General features: G+C 58.0%; 1 protein-coding gene across 4 annotated transcripts in view; it reads left to right on the forward strand.

Moving 5' to 3' along the window:
• Nucleotides 1-15,085, forward strand: part of MROH1 (maestro heat like repeat family member 1) — a 110,280-nt gene extending 95,195 nt beyond the window's left edge. For all 4 annotated transcript variants that reach the window (XM_084620629.1, XM_084620627.1, XM_084620630.1 and 1 more), the window contains 6 exons: nucleotides 143-331; nucleotides 2,968-3,123; nucleotides 3,373-3,507; nucleotides 5,038-5,140; nucleotides 7,649-7,714; nucleotides 14,029-15,085. In XM_084620629.1, the coding sequence (XP_084476755.1) occupies nucleotides 143-331; nucleotides 2,968-3,123; nucleotides 3,373-3,507; nucleotides 5,038-5,140; nucleotides 7,649-7,714; nucleotides 14,029-14,114 (735 nt within the window). In that variant the 3' untranslated portion in view covers nucleotides 14,115-15,085. The remainder of the gene's footprint in view (nucleotides 1-142; nucleotides 332-2,967; nucleotides 3,124-3,372; nucleotides 3,508-5,037; nucleotides 5,141-7,648; nucleotides 7,715-14,028) is intronic.
• Nucleotides 15,086-16,753: the final 1,668 nt, after the last annotated feature.

Raw genomic sequence — 16,753 nt, forward strand, 5'->3', positions numbered from 1 at the left:
CTACAAGCTCCACCTAGGAGAAATCCTTCCATGTGGCAGTGACATCATGACCTCCCTGAGGGTGCCACTTGGATCCCACCCACATATCCTGGCATGTGTCCCACAGCAGGGAGTGCTTCTAATGTGCCACTTCCTTCTGCAGGTGAGGAAACATGGGGCCCAGCTCCTGGCTTCCATGGTCAATGGCATGGACGACAAGGATGATCCCGACAACGTGGTCGCTCTGGAGGCCATGTCTAGCCTGTCCAAACTCCTGGACCACGTGGAGGAGAGGGACATCCGCTCCATGCTTCTCCATATTGCCATCCGCATCCGCCCCTTCTTTGACAACGTAAGGCAGAACCGTGACTGTTTTTGGGGTCAGGGGAGCGTGAGCCGTTAGCCAGGGTGCAAAGGGCTTGGGGGCTGTAATGAGAAGAGGTACCTGCTCTGAAATGGGGGGTCAGCCTTCTCCAGCATCTCGGAGAACAGAGCTGCTGATTCAGCACGATGCTGGGAGTTAGGGCTGAGGGGGCGCACAGAGCTTTAGACCACAAGCTAGTGTAGTCCTGGCAGGTTGTCCTACCCAGGAGAGATCTGGGCTGCTTCGTAGCTAAGCAGGGATCATCTGAGGCTAAGTTACAACATAAGAACGGCCAGACTGAGTCAGACCAAAGGTCCATCTAGCCCAGTATCCTGTCCTCTGACAGTGGCCAATGCCAGGTGCCTCAGAGGGAATGAATGGAATGGAATCAAGTGATCCATCCCATTGCCCATTCCCAGTAAATAGGTGGCATCCTAAGCTAGACAGTAGATGCCATTGTGGGCTCACCTCTTGGCCACAGGGAGGAGTGGGGAAGGTGAGGATGGCCTTGCTGGTACCAGTGTGCGGGAGTTGCTTGGTTCAGCATAGTGGGGCATTGGTGTGCAGCAGGCCAGCGGTGTTAACCATGGGAAGGGAGTCAGTCTAGCTTGGCCTCCTAGGAGGACGTGCTTAGTGCTCCAGGATAGAGAGGCTGGAGGAGCAGGTCAATACTTCAAGGTTACAATTCCTCTGAGAAGGGAGTAGGCCAGGCCAGTGGTTCTGTGGGCGGCAATGTACCTGTCCTGGGAACGGCAAAGCAGGGAAAGAACAAAGCTAGAGAAGAGTACCTGAAGGCCTGAGTGGTGGAGATGAGCAGCATGTAGCTGGAGCAAGTTAACGAAAGGGGTGAGGGCTTCTCGGAGCATGAGGCACTCGAGTGCACAGGGCCTGCCCCCAGGAAGTGGTGAGACCAATGACCCTGCTCTCTGCACCAGATCCTCCTGACTCCTTCAGAGAGAGGATTGCGAGTCTGCTGAGCTCTCCCAGTCTCTGCCCTTCTCTGCACCTGCCTTGTGATCCCTTCCCTCGCCTCATCGGGTTGTTCTGTTCCTTCCCCTTCTGAGAAACTTGCTCCCTCCCTGCAGTGCTCCTGCCTTTCCAAAGATCTCACTCCCTCCCCTCCCCCTACACTTCACCTCTCCAAAGTATTGACAGGCACCGATTTCTCTCTTCCTGCTCTGGCTTGTGCTTGACTCTCCGGTCTTGAACGACCTCTTCATGGCCACGGTTAAGGGCCTCGGCTCTGTCCTGCGCATCCGTCTCCAGAACACCCTGTGCCCACTGGGCCACCCGGACACTGCCTCTCCTGCCTCTGGCTGCTCTTTCTGCATCCTCCCTTCTCCTGCTCTGCACTCGGCCCTGGGGGACTTTCTGCTGACGGCTCGCAGAGCTCGCTCTGCCACCAACCTCTCTTCCATCCCGCCTGTTTGACACCCCCTCTAGGGACAGCTTGCCCTCCCGAACTGTCCGTGGCCCAAAACCAGCTCCCGCCTTCTCCCTTTGCCTGACGCTGTCACCGACGCCACCCGCCTCCCCAGCACTCAGGCCTGCAACTCCTCCCTTGTGTCAAACCATAGCTCGATCCCCTGCTCCCTCCGCCTTGGTGCTCAGATCCTCGTTCTGCCCCCCCTGCGCTGGCCTCCCAGCACGTGCTGCCGCTGAACTCCAGCATGCCCCGGTGGAATCGGGTCACGCCCCTCTTGCAGTCTCCGCGAGTCACTGCCTCCAGAGCCCTGCTCGCCCCGCACCGCTGCTCCCAGCCTCAGCTACCCGTCCGTCAGGTGGCCATGCAATGGGTTCTTGTGCTCCTCCGGAGCCCAGCTCTGTCTGCCCTCACTGAAGTCCATCTCAGACCCACTAGTGCTGGAGGCTTCGCAACTTCCCTACCGTTCCCTTGGTCCTTCCCCTGCCTCTGCCCGCCAGCTGGGAGCAGGGTCCTTCATGCGTGAGAAGCCTGGTGCCTCGTGGGCGTGACTGCGAGGCCCTGGTGTGCTAGCACACCTGTGTAAAGAGAAGTGGGAGCTGGGGGTGGGTGAGAGGGAACAACCCTGGCATGCTGGCTGTGGCTCACGGGGGCTGGGAGAGGAACGCTCTGTGCCCATGGGCAGGAAGGAAAGACCCACCAAGATGGCAGAGCAGGAGCAGGTGACGTACTGTGGGAGACGTAGCAGCCGAGTCTGTAGCAGGGCCAGGTGACTGTTTCTCTGTGCTAAAGTAATGTCCATCCAGGGGACTCCCAGCACGGTCCAGACAGCCGGCGGATCTCTGCCCCGGGCGGCTGTTAGCCCCATTCTACGGAGGAGGGAACCAAGGCAGGGGAGGTTGAAACCTCATCCCTGCTCTCTGCTTTTCACCCAATCCCCAAGAAGCCAGTGGATCGTGAGAAAGCTCCAGCATCTGCTGTCTGTTTGCTCAGAACTGGAGACGGCCAGCAGGTTGGGGGGCTGGGTGGGAAGGAACCAGTGAACGAGGAGGGAACAATTCCTGTGCTCCCTCATGCTAGGGTGTCCCCAGGAGCAAGCAGCTGGAGTGGGGCTGTACCGATCACTGAGACGGTGCCTGCTGTGATCCTCTTGTGCTTCTCCATCACAGCGACACTCGCCTTGTGTGCCCTTTGCCTGCAGGAAAACCACGAACTGCGCACGTCTTCCATCGTTCTGTTCGGGAACCTGACCAAGTTCAGTGCTGGGAACTGTGAAGATGTCTTTTTTGAGCAGATCTTGAATGGGCTGGTGACGCTGCTGCTTCACCTCCAAGATCCAAAGCCAGAGGTCATCAAAGTGAGTGCCTTGCTGCTAGACTGGGGCCAGCAGGCGTTTGGCTGGTGTCTCAAGCGCAGCTGCCATGCTGGCCTGCGAGCTCAGCCAGGACAGTGTTCTGCTAAGCACTCCTATGGCTGGGAGCCCGTAACCAGGGCTTTTGGTCCCTGGGCATGGAATGTTCTGCCAGGGTGGAAGGAGACTTGCGGGCTGGTGAGTTTCTAGTGACTAACATGGTATTGCGGTCTCCTCATCTGCCCTGTCCTGCAGGCCTGTAAATTTGCTCTGCGCATGTGTGGCCCCAACATGGGCTGCGAGGGGCTCTGTGACATGTTTCTGAACCACCTGCATGAAGACCGAAGCCTGCATTACGGAGAGTTCATGAACGATGTCTGCAAACACCTGGTGAGTGAGACTCTGGCTTCACAGTGGGTGGAGTGAGTGGCTGACAGCCCTGCGAGCAGTCGCTGCTGGGGCGAAACTAACCTGCTCCAGCCCGCCCCACTCTGACCCTTGCTGACAGCCAGCACTGCAATGCCCTGGGGCTAGCCAGAGAGCAGCACTTCCAGCCTAGTGAGCTGGAGGACCCAGAGCAAAGCCCCTCTGGGACATCAGGAAGACGCTGACGCTCCCCGGCAGTAGTGGCGCTAGCATGACAGCGGCTTGGTCCCCCCCTTGAAAGGGGGGGGGTCTTTCGAGAGTCCCTGGAGTTGGCCCTTTTCTGATGCCCCAACGGAGTGAACAGAAGTGCTGGCCCAGGTGCAGAGGTCAGGGCTGCCTGGCTCAAGCTGCAGCATTGCATGCTGTCCATCTGGCCTTGGACTCTGTGACCCCGTGGACCTCCTGTCACCACTCCCTTTGCAGCCTGGGGGGGGACAGACAGTCTGCACTGCCCTTGACCTGTTCATCTGACTCTCTCATGCTCCAGTGTTTCAACCAGTCACGTGCAGGGGTCAGGAAAGAATCTTTCCCTTCCTCTGAAGCCCCAGCAGGAGATGGGACCCTGGTGCTCTGAGCTGGTGCAGGGAACCCTCTCTCACATGCCTGGCTGGTGGGTCTGATGGCCAGACATAGGGGCTGCGAAGGGGTTTCTCCCAGCTCAGACTGGCAGCGTGGGGCCTTCTGCCTTTTTTGCCTTCTGCAGCGTGGGGCATAGATCTGCCTGCAGGATCATCTGGGCACACGTCACCTCTTCGGTTCCCGGTTGCTGGGGCACTGGCCGTTTTGCTGGCCCCTTGGTTTCTCCTCTCTGCCGTGGCACACATCAGCATAGTGTCCTGAGCACTGACGTGCTTTAGTTTCACCGAGTCCTCGGGCTGCCCGTGGGGGTGAAACGTCTGGCCAGGGATCTACCAGAGGGCAGAGGAGATGCCTTGCGGCCAGAAGGGACCATTACACTCTCTGAACCTTGCTGAGCAGACTAGTCGCTCTTCTGTCAACCCGGCAGGCTGCACCCTGGTCCACTTCTGACTCAGGCTCCCGGCTCTGATGCCACAGGAGGCATGTGCCCTGGCACAGAGCTGCCTGGAAGGGTGCCCAGAGTAGCCGGGTAGCTCCCGGAACGCCCCAGCCAGTCACTGCCATGCCCATAGGCACATTCTGCTTTCCAAAGGGAGCAGCCGAGTGCCCACAGGGCCCATTCTCTACTCTCCCGGCCAGGCTAATGACCTCCTGGATCCTTCCCTCCCATTTCTCTTTTGCCTTAACGTGGTCACTTGCCTCAGGAGCCTTGGCACAGTCATACGAACCTGACCGAGCCCATTGGGGGTGCGACTTGGCACAGCAGAGGTCTGTGCTGGGGCTGGGATGGCGGGGACCCTGTGGGGGCTGGAATGCCTTAGCCCTGGGGATGCCCTGCACGGCTGCCCCTTTCCACAGGAAGCAGGGTGCCCCTGGGAGCCCAGCTCGTTCTCATTACCTTGGTTTTCCCTTTAGATGCAGAACTACCCAGAGATGCTGAATCGTTTGATTTCAACCAACCTCTTCTACTTCAAGAGCAACTGGGTTGACATTCGAGCAGCAGCACCCATGTTTATAGGTAAGGTTGCCTTGGCACTGTTTCCACATCAGCCCTACTCCCGCTGGCTGGGACTGGCAGAGGGGTTTGAAAGTCACTGGGGTTTGGGTGCTTAACTCTGTATCTGTAATGTGTTGGGCGGGGGGCAGATTATGGGGGCTTCTCTCTGAGTGGCACATGCTGGAGGTCTCATGCTGCCAATATGGAAACAGCCTTGGAATTTCTAAACCTGCTCGATGACAATTGCCTAACTCGAAGTGTTGCAGCCAACCTGTGGAATTCTTTATTAGATCTTGTGCTGACAGAGAAGGAGGGACTGATCCTAGGACTAGAACTTCCTGGGAGCTCAGGTGCAGGTGACCATGGCCTGATCCAGCCAGGTAAAGTCCAGACCAGTAAAACATAGACATGGTGCTTTACTAAGGCCAATTTCACAAGGATGAAAACAAGTGAGAGCCAGGCCAGCAGGGAGGAGGAATTTAATCAGAAAGATGTGAATGATGATTGGGAATGGTTTAAGAACCCTTCATCAGCTGCACAGCACCCCACAGCTGAGGAAGAAGGCTGTATTGGTGAAAAGACTGACCCAGTTCACTGGGGGAGTGAAGGCAGCTCTGTTTTTTGGAGGAAATCTGGGGCTAGCAGAGTTAGACAAGGAGGAGTTTTTAAGTGTGTGCAGACAGAATGCTGCCAGTGGTCTCGGTCCATTACTAGATGGAAATGGTGGTAGAATTCCTGCAAAGCAGGAGTTGTTCAATACACACTTGTTCTGTACTTGGGAATAAAACCGGTGAGATGTCATGTCCTACGATGATTCTCTCTCTCCAGTCCACTCTCCAGTCTCTCAGAGTAACAGCAGCTACTAAAGTTAGACATTTTTAAATCTGCAGATTTGGATAACTTGCATCCAAGAGTCTTAAAAGAGCTGGCTGGATGGCTAATGTTGATTTTTCAGTAAGTCTTGGAACGCCAGGGAAGTTCTAAAAGACGAGAAGAAAGCTAATATTGTGCTGGTGTTGGAAAAGGGCACACAGGCTGGCTCAGGTAATGAGAAGCCTGTCAGTTTGACATCAGTTGTGGGCAGGATGATGGAGTGGCCGATACAGGACTTGATTGACATTAGTCGTCGTCCTTTAATTCTCTTTCAGCCTGGGTTTACGGGGACACTAGATCCTGTCAAACTGTTTGTTTGCTGTGATGACCAGTCTGGCTGCTAACCATGGTCATGAGGAGTAAAGATCTTACGCTTCTGTTCAGCGCTGACTTGGTACCACACAAGTTTGAAGAAACTAGATCAAGTTAAAATCATCAGGGCACACGTTACCTGGGTTAAAAACTGGCCGATAGGGCTGGGAACGAGGAGTCCTTGAGCAGGCATGTTTCTAGTGTGGTCCCGCAGGGATGGGTTCTTGGCCCTATGCTAGTGAACATTACTTACTTTTTAATCCATGAGCTGGAAGAAAACATAAAAAAAATTGTCCCTGAAGTTTGCAGAGGATATAAAAATTGGAGTGGTAAATCAAGAGGGCAGGTCACTGATCAAGATTGCTTGCCCACAGCTTACCCAGAGATACAGTGCAAACATGCGTTTTAATGTGGCTCGGTGTAAATGGACCATCTAGGGACAAAGGCTGTCGACCAAACTTAGCTGGGGCCTCTATCCATCAGGACCCCCGCATCTTTCAAAGTCGCTGCTTCCCAGGATAATCAGCTGCACTTCAGCTCCCAGTGTAATGCAGTGGCCAGAGAGCTAATGGGATCCTTGGATGCATAAATGGGGGAATCTCGAGTAGGAGTAGAGGTTATTTTATCTCTGTGGCCCTGGTGTGAGCACTGCTGGAATCATGGGTCCAGTTCTGGTGTTCACAGTTGAAGAAGGATGTTGATAACTTGGGGAGGGGTCAGAGATGAGTCACGAGAACGATTCCAGGGTTAGAAACCTGCCTTAGAGTGAGAGACTTGAGGAGCTTGGTCTCTTGAGCTTAACAAAGAGATATCTAAGGGGTGAGTTGGATCAGTCTATAAATACCTGCACGGGGAACAAATATTGGATAATGGGCTCCTCAGTCTAGCAGACAAAGGTCTAACACGATCCGGTGGCTGGAAATTTGAAGTCGGACCAATTCAGACTGGAAATAAGGCATACGTTTTTAACTGTGAGTGATTAGCCCGTGGGCCAGTTACCAAGGGTCGTGGTGCAGTTCCCATCACTGACAAGTCTTGGATCAAGGCTGGATTTAGGGATGATGTTAGGGCGGGTCTCTGGCTAGGCAGGTCAGACTGGATAATCTCTCGGGTCCCTTCTGGCCTTGGAATCTGCGACATTCCCCAGCCTTCTCCCCTCGCAGATCAGCGCTGTGCGGATGCTGGCGACGCTCGGGGAGGGTGCTCTGGTGCCTCTGCACTGACGTGCTGCAGCTGCTGCTCTGCAGAACACCCGAATTCTGGTGTGACCTGGCCAGGTGAAGCAAGGCCTCAAAACCCTGCGCTGCAAACTCCGCCGTAACTTTCCATCTCTTCTGACTCCAGGCTTCCTCGTTCTGCACGTGGATGAAGAGCACTGTAAGCAAGTGGACCTGGACCAACTCCTTTCCTGTGAGTAAGAGCGTCCCTTAGCGCTGTGCTGCTGTGGGCTGGGCACCGGTGGGTGCTGTGGGAGCCCTGTCACTGGCCTGTGCCGAGGCTGGAAGCTGCGGGTGCAGAGCCCCAGGAGCCTGCGTGTGAAATGGGAGGGAGATTGCAGTGCGGGAAGGCAGGGCTGGGAGCCCGTCATTGGTGAGGTTCTTGGCGGGCCTCAGGCTTTGCAGCGGTTTCCAGTGAGGTTACCGCATCGGGCAGGAGGGGGTTAATGGGCCTGGAGCCGGAGCAGCTTCACCTTCCAGTTCATTTCTGGCACTTTGCTGCTTGCTGCCACCAAGTCAGGGTCACGCCGCACCTCTGCTCTGTCCTTCGTACAGGGCTATAAACCCCTGTGCTGGCAGGGGCTTCCCCAGGGTGCACGTGCCCCCGAGGGCTGGGCTGGGTACTGGGCTAAGGGACAGTTGGTCTTGGCTTGAGTCGAGGCCACTGGCCCCCCCTGACTTCAGAGTCCAAGGTCGTTCTCCTGAGCAGCAGCAAAACCCCCTGCTGGGGGGCATCTCTTCCCTTGCCAGGCCCGCCTGCAATAGCAAACGTTCCTCTTGGGTTCCCTAGTGCCTGTTCCGGTGCCCCCGGGCCATGCTCTGGAGCTGCTCCCTACGAAGCCAGGCAGGACTCTGGGGAAGTCTCCGCTCTGGGAGCAGACTGTTCCCAGGGCAAGAAGCTCACACGGCTTCCACCTTCCTGGGTCTGACCTGGGAGCATTCAGCATCCTCTGCCCCTCCGTGCGCTTCCCACAGTGAAGTCTGCCCAGGCGGGGTCCTGGGGAAGCCAGAGGGTCCTGCCCCCCAACTCCACAGTCAGATGTGACTCTCAGCCAGCCAGGAAAACAGACCATGTTCCTGTCGTCTAATAAACCTTCTAACACAGAGCTTGTAGGTACAGAGACCAGGACCCCTCAGTCAGTCCATTTTGGGGGGGCAGGGAGGCCAGACCATCTGGGCCTCCCTCCATTTCCCCAGCCAGCTCCAAACTGAAACTCCCCAGCCCTTCCTCTGGCCTTTCTCTTTCCCGGGCCAGGAGGCCACCTGATCTTTGTTCTCCAACACCTTTAGTCGGCACCTTTGCAGGGGAGGGGCCCAGGCCATCAGTTGCCAGGAGACAGGGTGTCGGCCATTCTCTGTGTAGATACCATCACACTGGCCCCCTAGGGCTCTGCAACAATCACACCCCGTTATCCCCTCACCTGGATACTTAAGAAAGGCATAGAGGGAAACTGAGGCACCTACGCAGTATGTGGAGAAAATCTTAAGAACATTCCCACTTCGTCACAGTGCCAGCTTGTACCCGGTGCAGGGCACGAGATGTGTGCTCGGTCCTTGCCTGGTGCTCAGTTGAGAGGTCCAGCAGGCATGGTGCTGCACAGGCTGGAGGGGGCCCTTGATGCTCCCTGCAGAACAGATCCCAGCTCCCTTCTCCCAGCTGGTATCCCATGGCCCTTTCCCTTCCATTCACTCTGGGAACACTGCCCTGGGGCTCTTGGTGCTGCAGGGCTCTGCTCCCTGGGTTCGGGGCCCGGGGGGTAGATGTTAGCACAGCACAGTCCTGTTAAACACGAGCCTGGCTGAACGAGGGCCTGCGAGGGCTCTCACCAATGCTTCAGGCCTTGAGGCAGGGGACTCCAGTGCTGGGGAGGGAGCCGGCGACGAGCTGCTCCCTGTGGGTTGTTGCCAGGGCTGTGCAGCCTGGTGTGCTGGCAGCTCTTGTCACAGGCCCATCTTGTGCTGTGGGATGACCTGGGTAGACAGGCACTGATCACTGGCTTCTGGCTGGAGCTCATTAGTTAACTAATCAGTTTGTATTACTGGAGTGCCTAGCAGCCCTAGGCGTGGCCCAGGGGCTTGCTGCGCCAGGCGCTGTACATGCACAGATTGAAATTTCAAAGTTCCAGGCAGATTGGAGAGGCTGCAGAAGCAGGGAGATGGGGCTGGTCAGCGTGGCAGGCGGTGGTCTCAGCCCCCAGGGCTTAACTCCTCGGGGTTTTGTTGGTGTCACCGTAAGGGAGTGTTTAAAGGAGGGTGGGTGGGGCGGGGGAGCTCCTGCCAAGGCTGAGGGGCAGCAGCCGAGGAAGCATGAAGAGGTTTGTTTATAGACTCGTAAGTGGCAGTGGAGGCTGGTGCCATGGGCAGGGAGTGAGCGCTTCGCCCGTGAACAAGATGACCGGCTGCTGCGGGAGGGGGAATAGCTCGGGGAAGGCCATGGAAGTGAGGTCAAGTAGCTCCTGTCTGGTGGAGCCAGGGCAGGGGACCAGGCTAGGAGCGGGATCTTGGCGGCAGCAGCATTGGGAGTGAGCGTGGGCAGAAGGCTGCGTTTGTCCAGGCTAGGGGGAAGGGTTTGCAGCAATCGAGGTGTGACCTGGCGGCTGGCCAGGGCAGGCTGCGGTGTGGATGTAAGGACCTATCCAGGGGCCAGTGTCTGGGCCTGCATGCCAGGCTGGCCCTAGTGACTGAGGAGATGGCTCGCTTTCAGCCTTGTTGTGTTGGAGCTGGTGACGAGAGGCCCTGAGGAGACCTCGGAGAGCGGTGCAGACACCAGTTTGGGCAGGAGGAGGCTGGCGTAGAGAGCTGGAGCTGGGCACGGTCACAGAGACAGGAGCCGAGTTCGTGTTGTGGATGAGATTAGAGGGGACCAAGGACAGAGTCTGGGGAACCCTCACAAACAGCAGGGGCTGGTCAACACTAGACACTAGCTCAACCTGGCTACGTGTGAAAAATCCCCACCGCCACCCCTCCAAGCGATTTCAGCCAAGCCAGCCTAAGGGCCTGTGTACACAGCACTGGTTCCATCAGCCTGGCTCCTGCCTCGACTGGATTACCGGGGGGGAGCCCCCCGGCGGCCTGGGCAGTGTCTGGGCTGCCAAGCAGCAGCATCCCGGCATAGACGAGCCCTACTCTCTGTGCAGCACGTTGCGGCCAAGGCTGGCTAGACTGTGGTGGTGGGAGGATACTGCAGAACGATGAGACTGAGCTGCTAACGAGTGACCCCCAAGCCACAGACTTGCCTAGGCAATCCGAGCGGGGGCAGGGACTGTTGTCTTGAGAGGGCTGCTACAGGCTGAACCCTGTAGATCACTGATCGGATGAGACTTGCATCACCGCTAGATCGACTGGCGGGAGCTCTGTCTGGTGCTCGACTGCCCCAGGAGCAATGTAATGTGGCCGGGCAGATGGTCCCTTTTCTGCCAAGGACAGTCGTCCCTCTCCTGGACCGTCTGCACGGTCCTGGGTGAAGACCTGGGGGAGTAACTTTGGCAGATTCCAAAGAGCTTTAGACAAAGTCCCTCGAGGCTCCTGGGCCTGCACCCTGTGGCCTCCTCTGGCATGTTACCGATGGAGCTGGTGCGTAAGTCTCCGATGTTGGCTTGGACATTTATAGCCCGTTTCACAGCAGAGGTGGGTGTCTTCGGGAGTTGGGGAACGAGTCACTGAAAAGTCCCTACCGGGATCATGTGCTGTGTCAACGTACGCAAGAGCGCGGTGTAGGCGCTGGCCGGTGCGGCCCAGGGGGGTTGGAGAACAAGCCAACCCTGCGGCATCGGCTCCTGCCCCACAGGCTGGTCCCCGCTCCTGGCACACATGGTCACAGCCCGACTCTGGGTTTGCCCGGCCTCCCCTCTGGAGATGGAAACAGGGGGGTGGACGGGCCAATCCAGAGTGTGCCCTGCTGCAAGGTCACTCATCTTCACGGACTTTATTCGCAGGCCTGGTTTCCTTGACCTCTGAGCATCAGAGCCGACTGTGCGTGCCAGGATCCTAGCAAGCTGCCCGTGCAGGGCTTGCTTGGCCACTGCCTGGCGGCCTCTCTCTCGAGCGAGTGAGGGGCAGGGCACATTGTGCTAGTGACTTAGTGGGGTTGTGACATTCAGTCCCCCAGTGGCTCAGCTCCCTTTCGCTTAGCTGGGGACAGGGCTTGGATCAGCAAGTGAGGGTTTGCTTCGCCCGGGAGACCCAGCCCGAGAGCTCTGTGATGGTCGTGGCAGCGTGCATTGTGACTAACCCCCGCCCTGGCTGCTGCCGGTGCTGGGCTCCGGAGGAGCCTGACCCACGGAAACTGCTCCAAGCACAGAGCCGAGCATGGCCCGGCGCTGGCGAAGCGGCCCGAGGCGGAAATTCCGGCTCCTGCCTGCGGCATTGCGGGCTGCAGCTCGGGCATCTGCTCAGAGCATGGGTGGCATTTGCAACGTTGGCGCGTAAGGAAATTCCGGGTTTGTTTGTAACGTGTTACCCGTTAAAAGGCCCAGCTACAGCTCATTAGAAAGGACTCATAAAAAGTCCAATTGAAGCTGGTGGCATTTTGGAGCAGAGTTAAGTAATTTTCCTGGATTTCAGGGATTTTTTCCCTGTCACTAGTGACCTCATAGTGTATAGTAATGCATGGAAACTCTTGGATTGTTCCAAGAGAGCTTAAAAAACACTAAAAAAGGAAAAACTATCTTTCCGTTGGCTCCCGGAGCCCTTCCAGCAGAGAGAGGCCTGTCTGTTTGAAACAAGTGAAAGAGAAGACGTGTGTCTGTGAGTAATAGCTGGAGTTAGCAGCCTTGGATCGGGTTGCTCTAGCTTCCCGTATTGAGTGGATTAGCTGACTGGGGTCCGGGGACAGCTCTGGGCTCTGATTTACAGCCCAGCCCCGGGGGCACCCCTGCACTAGCCCAGGCTAATCACCAGGACGGCTGCAACAGGAAGCGAGTCGGCACATAAATCAGGGACCTCATCCAGGCTCATGGCAGAGGGGAGCTGGAGGGATGGGGGGCGCCCAGCTTTGTAAACAAGCTACTGGAAAATATTATAACTTCCCTGCAAGGAAACCCTACCTGGCTGGGCCTAGGCGAGGCGCTGTGAACACCGGCGGGGTCACGTCGCCCCCTGCCCTGTCCATGGGCACCCAGTAGTCTGGCAGGCTGAGTGCGGCCCAGCTCGGGGGCCCATCGGCGCTAGCAGGGGAGAGTCCGGCGGGGGGACGCTGGCGAGCAGAAGGCCAAAGACCCGCTCCCAACTTCAGGCGAGTGCCGCAGCACAGTCTGTGCAGCCCAACGGTTCCTGCTGCTGTCTGGGGGAACCAGGCCACTGTCCTGCCCTGGGTTCCTGATCTGCCCGCCCCCCCGGGAGCACGTGGAGCTGAGGGTCTGCTCAGCGCTCGCCCAGCGGCCGGGGACCAGCCTGGAATCCGACCCCCAGCCCAGCGTGGAGGCTGCAGCGAAAGGGCTTTGCTGCCTTGCTTCCTTGTCTTCACAGGATTCTCCTCCAGGGCCCAACCACCCCCCTTAGTGCTGGGGCGGGGCATGAAGTAACCAGCGCCCCCCCCCGGCATCTCCAAGCCCCTGCCAGGCTGCTTGTGGGTGTCCCTTAGCACAGCTGGGCTGCTGCTGCTGTACACCCAGAGCACCCCCTGCCCCGCCAAGCTCAGGGTGGGTCCTGGGGAACGGGCAGAGTGCAGGGGCTGGGCACACAGCTTCCCGTGGGGCTCCCGCTTCTCCGCTGGCGAGCCGGGCTTTGCTGCAGCTGCCCTATGTGACCCGGGGCCAGTCACGCAGCCTCTGTGCTTCATTTCCCCCTCTAAGGTGGTGAGCCCTGCCCTACCTCCTGGGGCCGAGGGTAAACACGGGTGGGCGCCAGGGGTCAGTCCCCCATGATGGGGCCAGCCAGATCAGTGCATGGGGGGGTGGGGGGTTCCTATTGCCCTGCCTGGCTCCCTGTCACAGGCTGCAGGGGTTGGGGTGGCCTGTGTGGAGGCTCTAGGAGAAGCCGGTGCCAAGGCTGGTCCTGCTGCCCCATTGGCCCCCCCCTGCTCGTTTTGGGTAATGGATGTTGTGTTCCAGAGGGGGCTTTGCCGGGGCCATGGCAGCTCTTCTCCATGCAGGGCTGAGGCAGCTCCTGCTGGGGAGGAGCACTGCCCTGTGGGGTGGAAGGGGGGGGGCAAGCCTTGATTGTACCTGGGGCCCTGGTTTGGGGAGCAGAGGTGGAGGTTGGGAGGCGCTGCCCCTGGCTGGTCAGGCTCAATGCCTGGCTGTGCGGACCGGGGCTGGAGCCCGGGGCTAGAGCCCGGGCCTGGGGCAGTGCCCCAATCTCCTATCTGATGGGAGGGGGAGCTGACCTCCAGTGCAGGGAGGGGCTGGCCCTGCTGCAGAGTGGGGCACGGCTTGGCCTGCCCTCGCTGGGGCAGGACTGTAGCAGCTCCAGGGCTGTTGGAATGAGACTGGTTCCGTGGGCGCCGGTCCCCGGGCTCGCGGCTGCGTGTTCAGTCAGGGCTGCCCGAGTCATGTGCTCTCGTTCCAGCTCTCAACGTGCTGCTGAAGGACCCGGCTCCTGTCGTCCGCATGAAGGTGGCTGAGGCTCTGGGCCGCCTGGTCCGGGTTGTGTGAGCGGCAGATGGGACCTGCGGGCGCCCGGGCTCCGTGACGGCGGTCAGCTGGATGGATGCTCCTTGCCCCGGAGATGCCACGGCTTCCAGGGCCCGGAACCGGTGCCTTGGGCTCTGCTCAGCCGGCCCTGCTGCAGAGCAGCCCGTGCTATGCTCACTCCCATGCCCGCTGCCTGGAGCAGGGGCCTTGTGTGGATGCTCTCTACTGCAGCCTGGGGCACCCGCCCCACAGGGCCAGGACTCCGCCCTTCCCTCTGCTCTGGCTGCTGGCTCAAGCGTCCCGGTCCCAGCTCTCCACCAGCCTTTCCCGCGATCTGCACGCCTCACAGGCATCCCCGAGCGAATAAACTGGGCCATAGGACATGGAACTGTTCTGGGGTGTGCACAGGGTCCGTCCCAATGAGTGCAGCCCCTCTGGCTTTCCTGGGTCACTGCCCTGGCACGAGAGGGGCAGGTACCAGCCCTGCTGAGGCCCCTTGTCACTGCATGTTTCAGGGCTGGTCGTCTCGCACAGATCGCTCCCATCCAGTCACTGGGACGTGTGATTGTTACAATCTGACTCTGGTTAGCATTAGCCTGGGCACTGCACAGCCTGGGGCCAGTGCCCTGTGTGGGGTCTGGAGGTTGGATGGGGCACCCTGCCCTGATGGGGATCCCTGCAGGGCCCTGGATGGCCTCTGAGGACCTTCCCCTCCACCCCCACCCGATGTCCTAGGATGGTGAGAAACCTTGGCCATCGCTGCACGTGCACCTTCCTTCCACTATTGTTCCACGAGTGAGGCCGGTGAGCTGTCCCCGGGGTCCTTGGCACTGCCTGGTACTTTCCCCTGGCCCCCCCAGCACAGCAGAGTCCCTGATGGCAGCGGTGCGCTCCACATTCTCTGCTGGCTGAGTCAAGCTGTCCCCTCCACGTGGAACCTGTATAGAAACCAGACTGGACTTATTTTTTAATAAAGCTGTTTCCTTCTTGTAGAGGGGCTGGTGCTGGAGTCTCATTGCCAGGTGGAGCCTGCCCTGGCTCGGCTGGGTGCTGCTAAGGGCAGGTCAGGGGCCTTGGAGCCTGGCCTGCAGTGACTGGCTGCTCTGGGGGGGAGTGCTGGCCTTAGAGATCGCCGGGGGGCCCTCTTGGCAGCGATTTGCCCCCTTCAAATGACTCCCTGGGTGGAGAAAGGGGCTGCAGGCTAGCGCCTGAAAGGCAGGTGCCCCAGGCCCTCGGTTGCACAAACACCTGCACCTGCTTCAGCGCCGGGGGCCAGGGCAGAGCTGGGGTGGGTGAGAACGCGGCTGTCCCAGCATGGATCCTGCCACCTCCTCGCCCAAGCCTGGCATAGCGGGAGCGGGGCTCCAGCCAGCCTTGTGGAGGGGGGGAAGTGGTAGACGTGGTAATCTTGACTTTAGTGAGGCGCTTGATACGGTCTCGCACGACCTTCTCCTAAACAAACTAGGGAAACGCAACCTAGACGGAGCTACAAGGTGGGTGCAAAACGGGTTGGAAAATCCTTCCCCGAGAGGAGAGAGCAGTGGTTCAGTCATGGTGGAAGGGCCTAACGAGTGGGGTCCCGCAGGGATCGGTTCTGTTCAACAACTTCATCAGTGATTTAGCTTATGGCACAGAGTGCAGTTGTGCAGTCTGCGGGCGCTGCCAAGCTGGGAGGGGCTGCAAGTGCTTTGGAGGACAGGATTAAAATTCAAAATGATCTGACAGACTGGAGAAATGGTCTGAAGTAAACAGGATGAAATTCAATAAGGATAAATGCAAAGTGCTCCACTTAGGAAGGAGCAATCAGTTGCACACATACAAAATGGGAAACGACTGCCTAGGAAGGAGCACTGCGGAAAGGGATTTGGGGTCATAGTGGACCAGAAGCTAAATCAGAGTCAACCCTGTAGCAAAAAAAAAGCAAACATCACTCTGGGCTGTATTAGCAGGAGTGTTGTAAGCAAGTGATTCTTCTGCTCTGCTTTGATAGATCCTCAACGGGAGCATTGTGTCCAGTTCTAGGCACCCATTTCAGGAAAGATGGGGACAAATTGGAGAAAGTGCAGAGAAGAGCAACAAAAATGATGAAAGGGCTAGAAAACATGAGCTCTGAGGGAAAATTGAAAACATGGGGTTTGTTTAGTTACAAAGAGGAGGCAGAAAAATTATTGTTCTTAACCTGTGAGGCTAGGACAAGAAGCAATGGGCTTAAATTGCAGCAAGGGAGGGTTTAGGTTGGACATTAGGAAAAACTTCCTAACTGTCAGGGTGGTTAAGTACTGGAATAAATTGCCCAGGGAGGTTGTGGAATCTCTGTCCTTGGAGATGTTTTAAGAGCAGGTTGGACAAACACTGGTCCGGGATGGGCTAGATAAGACTTAATCCTGCCATGAGTGCAGGGCCTGGACTAGACGATGTCTCAAGGCCCTTTCCAGCCCTGTGATCACCCAGGGCCCTGGGTCTTGAGGCGACAGCCCAGGGAGCCCTCTTCAGTCAGTAACACAAGACTTGGATGCCTGGTGTGGCCAGATCTGGGCCCCTGTGCAGGGCTGGTCACAGCTTCGGAGAGGGGTGATGAGATAGATCAAAGGCCTGGGGAAAGCTTGTGAAAGGGCTGGGCTGGCCCTTGGGGCTGCTGCTCTGAGCACCTAGGCCCAGGG

The sequence above is a fragment of the Lepidochelys olivacea genome (assembly GCF_965140295.1).
Source record: "Lepidochelys olivacea isolate rLepOli2 genome assembly, chromosome: 2".
In the NCBI taxonomy this organism is placed as follows: domain Eukaryota; kingdom Metazoa; phylum Chordata; order Testudines; family Cheloniidae; genus Lepidochelys; species Lepidochelys olivacea.